Below are 8,543 nucleotides of genomic sequence, written 5' to 3'. Positions count from 1 at the left end.
CTGCAGGAGACCCAGGTCATCCAAAAAGGCCCTGATGAACAGGGCAGTGTGATTGTAAGGAACTGGAATACTGACAGTTCATTATTTAACATTCTTGAAATACTTCAAAATGGCACTTGTGCATGTGGTTGTAACAACTGGGGGAAGGAATCCTGTGGTTAAGAACATGTATGTGGACTTTCAAAATTAGTGTCCCTGTCATCTGAGCAGGCAGAAATTTGGTAATAAGCAAAACTGTGGAAAAGGATAATTGTATAGGTTTGGAAGTGTTTCCCTTGGTCCTTTCTGTTCTCCTATCTGGTGCTAATTAGTAATTAACTTCAAAGTGAAAAGTAGGTGGCACTTGGGGAAAAACAAGATGTGCAGCAGAAAAAAGCCCCTGACTAATTATTAAAGTGAACATATGTGAGCAAAGCAAACTATCAAACAGTGTTGCCACTGGTATAACTCATTCTTGGCTCATCAGGAAGGCTTTTGGAACTCCCTGAGCTGCCAGGTGTTCTCAATTGCCTGTCACTGGCTGCTGATGGTTGTGCCTCAGATGTGTCTCGCACAGCTGGAACCTGGTGACATCCCGCAGGCTGAAGAGATGCATTTCACCAGTTCAAACCCACGCCAGCTGTGCAATGTGGACACAGCGTGGGAAGGTTTGAAGTCATGCTCCTGGAACTGGGCACCGAGCCCTGGCATTGCTGGCAGGGATGTGGGATGGTGGCTCACAGACACTGTCTGGGATGCTGATAGTGGGCAGCACCTGGTGGGCAGCACCATATGAGCAGTGCATCTCTCTGTCTGAAACAAGGGCTGCAAGGTGACTTTCCTGGCTGGGAATTGCCTAAGGGTTTTGGGGTTCAGTTGTGCAAACCAGCCATGACCAAGCCCTCAGCCTGTCTGGTAAGGCTATGCCAGCCCAGCTTCCGAGGCAGCTGGCCATGCTGTGCTGGCTGCCCTGTGCTGTGCTGTGCTGTGCTGTGCTGTGCTGGTGGACATGTGCTGCAGGAATGCCAGGTTCACTCCTGCCTGCAGTCTAAGCCCTTGTCTGGTTGGACTCCATATTATTTTAATTATTTTAATTATTTTAATCTAGATCATCTATTTTAATCTATTGCTGATAATCCAGATAAGCTATTGCTGGTATGTTAATTTAAAATATCACTACAGTTGCCAGGCACTGGCAGGTCTCCAAAGCAGCGCAAGAATCCTCGGACTGTCTCATTCTTGGTAAATATTTTGATGTGCTGGGGTCCTCAGGCTTCTCTGAGGAACAGCACAGACTACTTGCACTCCCACAAACAGCTTTGGAGCATGTTCTACTCATTAATTTACATTTTTCAGAGTTTTTGTTTGTATTACTAACTGATCATTCCTATAAAACATGTTTTCCCCTAAGTCTGATGTTTCTTCTATAGAGACCAATTATCTACGACATTGTTTTCTTCAAGGAACCAGTGATTTTAATTACTAGTAAAATTGTTTGCAAGCAGATGGCTTTGTAAAGAGCTTTTTAAACTATAGAACTTTTGCTTTCTATAGTTTTTTTGTTGTTTCCATGTGACACATTCTGAGGAGGTGCTCACAGATGACACAGCAGCTCAGGTATCTGTGAGTACACTGAGGTATTAGTGAACAAGAAGTCTGCTCCCTTGCTCCATTTTCAGTTCTCTAACACAGTTTAGTTTCTGATTTTCTGGCCCAGTTGCTGAGTCACTAAATGCAGAGTCACTGCTTGCTTGCTTTAGGCAAGGGAGAAAGACAGAGTGCAGAGATATTTGTAAGAAAAAAATTCCCTCAGAAAAAGAAACTTAGAGCTTGAACTGAGATTTCAGATATGAAATGGATCCTTTCTGCCCTGTTGGTGTTTCTGGCCAGTGTGAACACCAAGGAATGAGACCTTATCTCTGTTCACCCTCCCTCATCAGCTTGTACTTCTGTGGCTCTACCATATGGAACATCTGGCCAGTTAGGTTCAGGTAGGGAATTTTTATCAGCATCTCAGATGCACCTACTCCCTTCTGCTCTGCACCTCTTCCCTCACAGAAAGCCAGCTGCTTACTCTGCTTGTACTTCTAGAAAGAATACAGCAGATTTCCTCCAGCTGCAGACAAATCTGGATGTTGTTTTATTGTTTGATGGGAGGGACCTTTAAAGCTCCTCTTGTTCCAACCCCCTTCATGGAAATATCCCAACTTATGGGGGCCGGGAAGATTGCAGACAGGGTCCAGCAGGTCCCCTTGTGAGCCCCATTCCAGGCTTTGCTGTGTGTTTATCCTGACACTTCATTATCTCAGCAGCTGCTGGTGTAAATGGAACTGCACCTGGGACATGAGCCCAGCAGAGCAGAGGTAACCACTGGCTGGTACCAGGGGCCAGTGGTGGGAGAGCTGTAACAGAGCTGCACTTAGAGCTTGGTTTTCCTTCTCCCCCAATTCAACTTTTCAGCAAGTGAAGCACAACAAATGAAAAACCACCTCTAAGGCTTGCTAAGTGAAATCTTCCCCAGTTTTATTGCTTCAGAACTGTGGAGTTAATGGCAGGCATGGCAGCAGAGCATTGGCAGAGCCCACCACGCAGTCACAGCTCACGTCTGTCGCACTGCTCGAAGCCTCATCGCAGACCTGCTTCAGGGATCAGGAACACAACATCCTCAATAACACCCACAGAGCTCTGCCCAGCAATGGTGAATGCTGACTCCAAGTCTGCCTTAGCATACATACAGATACACTTTGCTAATTTTAAAAAAGACTCCAGAAAATAACAGCACAGTTAACTCTGTAATTGGTTATAGAGAAATAGTTTCATTTCTCCTGCCCTGCCTCTATTCTCTTTTTTAATTCCTCGTGCTCAGTCACTACTAAAGGGCCTTTTTGTGGCACTTGAGTGCCCATTGCAATGGCACCCTGACACAGATTTGCTTCAAGTCAAAAATGCCACTTTGCACTGTGTTAATGTTATCATGTTTGTGACACAATTTTACACAACTTCCTTCTCATTTGAAGTTTGTTTTGGAGCTCCTGTGTTGCTTTTTGTAAGCAAACAACTGAAGGAAAGCTTACGCTCTTTGGGGAAAAACAATCCCTCAAACCAAACCAAGTGGATAAGAAAACATGGATGCCTGGAGAAGTTGATGGAAGATGGGCACCCAGATATGTCCATGTTGTGGACAGCGTGCAGGAGAGCACCCAAGGGTCAGAGCCCTGACAAACTGCAGTCAGGGCTGCTGTGCTGAGGAGCTGGGCCAACCCATGGAGCAGGGAATGGGACACAGGATGTGTCTAGGGCTGTAGAGAACTCCAAACCAGGTCTGGTTCAGCAGCTGGGAGCAGGAATAACCTAGCTCCCATGGTGGGTGGATGAAGGTGAGGGCAACAGGCTGCTCCTTGTCTTGATGGGGATGGAGCTGGAAATTCCCCCCTGACTCAGGGCTGTCCAAGCTGAGAGCAATCTACCTCAGAGCTCTGGAATATAACTGATGTTTACTTTCATCTCATCGTGTTACCAGTGCCCAAGATGAAAGTGCAGCATTCCTTGTGTGTATTCCTGTGTTACAGAACAGCAGCACACCACCAAAACCCAGCCCTCGGGCAGGCCAGCAGAGGGAGATGCTAAAGCAGAATGCAGGATTGGGATATTTGCCATCAACACTAAAGCTGTTCAGGGATCTCGGTGTGACACTCGGGGTTTGGTGGAGCAGCGAGGGCTGCAGGTTGATGGCCGGGCTGGCGGCAGGCGAATCGTCCCTCCCTCAGCTGCTCTCCTCCAAGCTGCCGCTGCTGCCGCACGAGTGGAACCTCATGGTGCTCAAGGGGTCCGACACGTACCCTGCAAGGTGCAGAGAGAGGGTCAAACTGCAGCTCAGCACAACAGTGGTGCTCCTGTCCCCGCTCCATGCAGTGCTGATGGCAGCAGAACAACTTGTTGTGGCAGAGGACCCCTCTGTATTAACTCACCGTTTTTGTCGACTGGGGGGTACTGGAAGTTCCTTCTCATGTCATCCAGAGACAGGCCCTGAGAGAGGGGTTGCCCAGTGCTGCAAATTAAACAAGAGGTGGCAGTTTAGGTAAGACTGATGAAGGCTACAGGAGCTTTTTCTCCAGACTGGGAGGAAAAGACTACCATGAGACATCAGTGTGGGGCCTGATCACAGCAGTTCAGTAAACAAAAAGGAAGAAAAAGTCATGAAGCAAGACTAGGACCCACAGGCACACTGGCACTCAGTTACCCTTCTCAGAGTAACTGCCCTCGAATACCCTGTTTGGGGCTTCACAACTATCTCTGGATTGTCATCACAGAAGAAATTCCAGGCATCTATCCAGGGTCATTGCCATGTATTTTGTGTGTCACTGCTGAAAGGGTCCTGCAAACAAGTTTCTCTGGTGAATTATTGTGGAATTATTTTCTAGTCATGAACCAAACCCACTGTCCTGCTGACAGGTAGTTTATCCCTGATCTCTGTAATGGGCACAGGTGACGGCACAGGTCTGGGAGAGCTCTGTCCTGGTCCTGCCTCAACACCTTGCAGCAGCACGGCCTCCTTCCTTCAGTCACCTCAGTCTGAACCTTTCAGAGCCTCTCTCCCTCCCCAGGCGGCTCATACACACCCCTCTGACCAGACAGCGTAGGCTCGAGCGTTCAGGGCATATTCCAACTCGAACCGACTGCGCAGCGCAGCGACGTGGCTGCGGCCGGGACCTCCACGGGCCACGAGGCAGTCCGAGGACGAGGAGGGTGACAGGGACCCGCTGCTGTTGCTGGAGGCTGGAGACATTAACTGGATTAAAGAAAAAAAAAAAAGGTACTGTTATTGCATATTTCCATGTCCTTCCTCATCTCTCTCTCATAAGCTGTCCCCCACTTTTCCTTGGACTTTTCCAGCAGCTACAAAGCCAATGGTGTCCTCAGCTGCTGGCACTGACCCTGTCTCCACTCGTACTCCCATCTGCTTGTACACGTACAGATTCCCCATGCTGGGAACCAGATCCTTACCTCAATATTGCACAGACACTCCTCTAACTTTGTGACAACTTCTGAGAACTCTGGTCTCCCCTGGGAACACAAAAGAAAAAGCAGAGCTAGATCAAAAATGGAAAGGGGCAGATCTGCTGTGAATAGACTGACACACAAGGACAGAATTTCTCTGAATTTCATGGCATTGCTGTCAGTCTGCTTGGGAATCTGATGAGAAGTGCAAGTTCAGTGCTGAGCTACAAAATGAAGAGGTGTGTGTATAACAACTTTAACTGCAATTCATCTCTTTTTCTGTAACAATTACATTTGAGCTAATAATACCTAGATCATAAGATTACAAAAATGCTATTAATACATTCTTTGCTCTGCTCTTTAGGTTGGCTTCCGCTTTGCCTATGAACAGGACTATGGACACAGCAACAGCAGAGAAGAGCAGCAGACAAGCTGCCTGTGTGACCGTCCTCCCCTCACCCGTGTACCTGCACCCCGCCACAGCTGCTCCCCACTGCCTGCCCAGCCCATTCCTGGACAAGTGTGTCCATCTTTGTGTGCTTCAAGTGGCACAGAGGTTTGTGGAGGCCACACTCAGGACAGGATCAGGCAAGTGAGGGGAATGACAAGTAGTCCTCCATTACTGCCTATCCGTGTTCTGTCCCAGCTCACAGCTCAGCCTTCCCGGGAAGCTCAGGTGTGACTGAAGCAGTACCTAGAGCGCTGTTTGACAGTGGAGGGCTGGGAATACTTTAGTGAGGTAACTGCTAAATAAGCTACTCATTCCCATCACCACCTTGTCCTCAACAGAACCACTTGCAAGAGGTAGGCTCTGTTTAAGGGCTTTGGCCCAAAGTCCTGCAGTCCTCCCAGCAGCCCTCCAGCCCAGGGGCAACATCAGCTCTGCCATCTATGAAGGAAAGTTCAATAAAGAACAAAAGCAAAACACTTTTAATTAAGGTAATTTTCACAACTTCTTGCTCACATCTTGTGCAAAGTAGTGGCCATCCATGGGTGACTGTGCTATCAATTTTCTTTATAATTCTTTCATGAAAATCTAAAACATTGGCAAGATAAAGCAATGTTGGAGTGTCACTGATGGGTAACAAAGTGCACAGGGACTCTGAAAAGATGGTTTTGGGGCTAAGTGGGCTGTGGGAATGCTGACAAGACACAGGGACTGCATCTATCCCTGTGGCTGCTTGAATATGACATCTTATTAATAAATTTAAACTGAATGTGTGTTACATGCTGTCATTAGCAGTTATATACGAAAGTCTGAGAGTATCAAGGAGTTTTCTACTCACACTATAACTCAAGTCATAATCAAAGTCACATGATTACTTAGGTTTCATTAAATGGCTAAATGTCAGTTTACTTTCCTCTTCAATTCACCACCTCTCCTGTATTTCCTGACACACCTCTGTGTCTGGGCACTTTCTGCAGGCAACCTTCCAATGGAAGCTGGGATTCTGGGGAGGGTCAGCCAGAGCAGACATGCCTGTTTTCCCACAGCCAGGAGCACTCACCTCGGGACAGGCGTTCCAGCCCCTCATCAGCAGGGCAGAGATGGGCTTGGGGATGGAGTAGCCGATGGGTGGGCGGATGTGGTGATAGGCCATGTCTGCTGCTGCTGCCGCTGCAAGGGACAGCCCACAGAGACCTGTTAGTGCCTGCACTCACACAGATCCTGGGAACACACCTGCTCACTGCTACGACACCTGGCAGGCACAGGAACACTGAGCCATCCAACCTGCAGATAAAGGCATGGCTTTTCCAGTCAGACTGAGAGCAGAGTGAGCTGCCCATCCCCATGGCCTTGGGTCCACCTCTAGTCACACGACAGACAGCAGTGGGGGTCTCATTGGCAGAGGGGTCTGAGCCCTCCCTCCTTACCTGTGCAGGCTCTGACCACATCCTGCAGCACTCTTGACCTCTAATACTTCCTTTCAGACATCCAGTGGTCAGAATGTCAGGAGTGCCAAGTGCAGCTCTGGAAAGGTCACTCTGCTGTTGTACCCCCCAACAGTTTTTGGGTGCTCTCTTGAGGTATATGAGGAAGAGTACCAAGGAATGGCTTTGCAATCCCAACACCCATGTGAGAGATTAAAAAACCTGCAGTCAGAGTGACTTGTTCCTAATACTAGACCTGGATAAAGAATTGTAGGTTATGTAGATCTGCAGTGAGTAATATACATGATTATAATGGGATATTTCTGTGCTTTTCACCAAATGCTGTATCTTAGCACTTAATAACACACTTCAGTAAACTATTGGTTAAACTTACACTGTGTAGCTACTTCTCTAGTTTGAAGAAATTTAAAAACTAATTCATGGGGCATCTTACCTGGTTTCAGGTGAGCAAATGGAATTTCCCCCGTTAACAGCTCCCAGAGGCACAGAGCATAGCTGAAGACATCAGCTTTGATGGTGTACCTCGTGCACTGGGTGAACACCTCGGGGGCCATCCACCGCAGGTTCTGTGCACCAGGAAACAGCAGTCACACGTTAGCAGTGTTTGCCTCCTCACACATGCATCTATTCCTCTCTTTGGATATTTATTTTCCTTTGTTTTCTTGTTTCCTGCCTCCGCTGCTCCATAAAATAACTGGTAATTTCCCAGGAAGAATTTTTACCTGGCTTGCAAAATCTAGTCAGTGTGTGTTACTGCACATGATATGTAACTGCATTAGCTTGGTGCTGTCTCAGCCCTGTACAGCCAGGCTGAGCAGACTTCAAACATGAGAGTAGGGTGAGAATAAAAGAACCCCAGCCTCCAGGCCTGCAGACCACATCATAAGGTCTGAGAGATAAATATACATATATACATATATGTATACATATGAATAAATTCCATACAGTAGGAATTAACTGCTTCAGCTTGGAGAAGCAAAAGCTGATCACAGCTGTATTGGGCTGGGGCTTTGCTGTCTTGGGGTTTTGCCCCTCCTGGCAGACCCCTAATTCTGAGGCTGCTTCACAAGGAACCAGCCTCTCCCTGGGGCAATGGGGTTGGGGTGATTTTCAGATTTCTTGTGCCTTGGTTCCTTTACTCTGCATCCTTTACAGGACAGGACAGTCCTCCTCAGGTCAGCCTTTCTTAGGACAGCCCTTCTCGGGACAGCCCTTCTTAAGACAGATCTTCTCAGTGGGATGTCACTAAGGCCTGGCAGGACCTGGGTCTGAGGAGCAACCCTTGCTCCTCACACAGCAAGTGCTACTACAGGGTGTAAAGTGCTGATTGCAAGCCCTGCTGTAGTATTACCCATCCTTTGGCATTGCCCATCACACCTCACATTAGGAGTTAGGATGATGTGAACATTCCTGGCCACGGAGTGACACATGGGACACATCTGGACTCAAACCCATAAAGACAACAGTAACAACTGTCTTGTAAATCTGACTCTGAGCAACTGGCTGTTGTGGAGAAAGAACTGTGAAATAAGGGAATCAATGTTGAAGAACTGATCCCCTGTTAGAAAAATGAATCACCTGCCAACAAATGTGTGTGAGAGTTGAGAAGGGTGGATTAAAAGTCACTCTTTAGAAAGGAATTGGGGCAATAGAGCTCCCAAGACAACCTTATA

General features: G+C 47.6%; 1 protein-coding gene across 1 annotated transcript in view; it reads right to left on the bottom strand.

The window, feature by feature from the left end:
* Positions 1-2,501: 2,501 nt before the first annotated feature.
* TNNI3K (TNNI3 interacting kinase) overlaps positions 2,502-8,543 on the bottom strand; it is a 35,841-nt gene continuing 29,799 nt past the window's right edge. The window contains exons 20-25 of the mRNA XM_050307083.1: positions 7,304-7,436; positions 6,486-6,595; positions 4,984-5,043; positions 4,599-4,768; positions 3,948-4,027; positions 2,502-3,819 (exon numbers count right to left, since the gene is read on the bottom strand). Coding sequence (XP_050163040.1) covers positions 3,743-3,819; positions 3,948-4,027; positions 4,599-4,768; positions 4,984-5,043; positions 6,486-6,595; positions 7,304-7,436 — 630 coding nt within the window. The 3' untranslated portion in view covers positions 2,502-3,742. The remainder of the gene's footprint in view (positions 3,820-3,947; positions 4,028-4,598; positions 4,769-4,983; positions 5,044-6,485; positions 6,596-7,303; positions 7,437-8,543) is intronic.

This window comes from Myiozetetes cayanensis, unplaced genomic scaffold, assembly GCF_022539395.1.
Source record: "Myiozetetes cayanensis isolate MyiCay16 unplaced genomic scaffold, myiCay2020 scf12, whole genome shotgun sequence".
NCBI lineage: Eukaryota > Metazoa > Chordata > Aves > Passeriformes > Tyrannidae > Myiozetetes > Myiozetetes cayanensis.
This window is presented reverse-complemented; position numbering and strand designations above follow the sequence as displayed.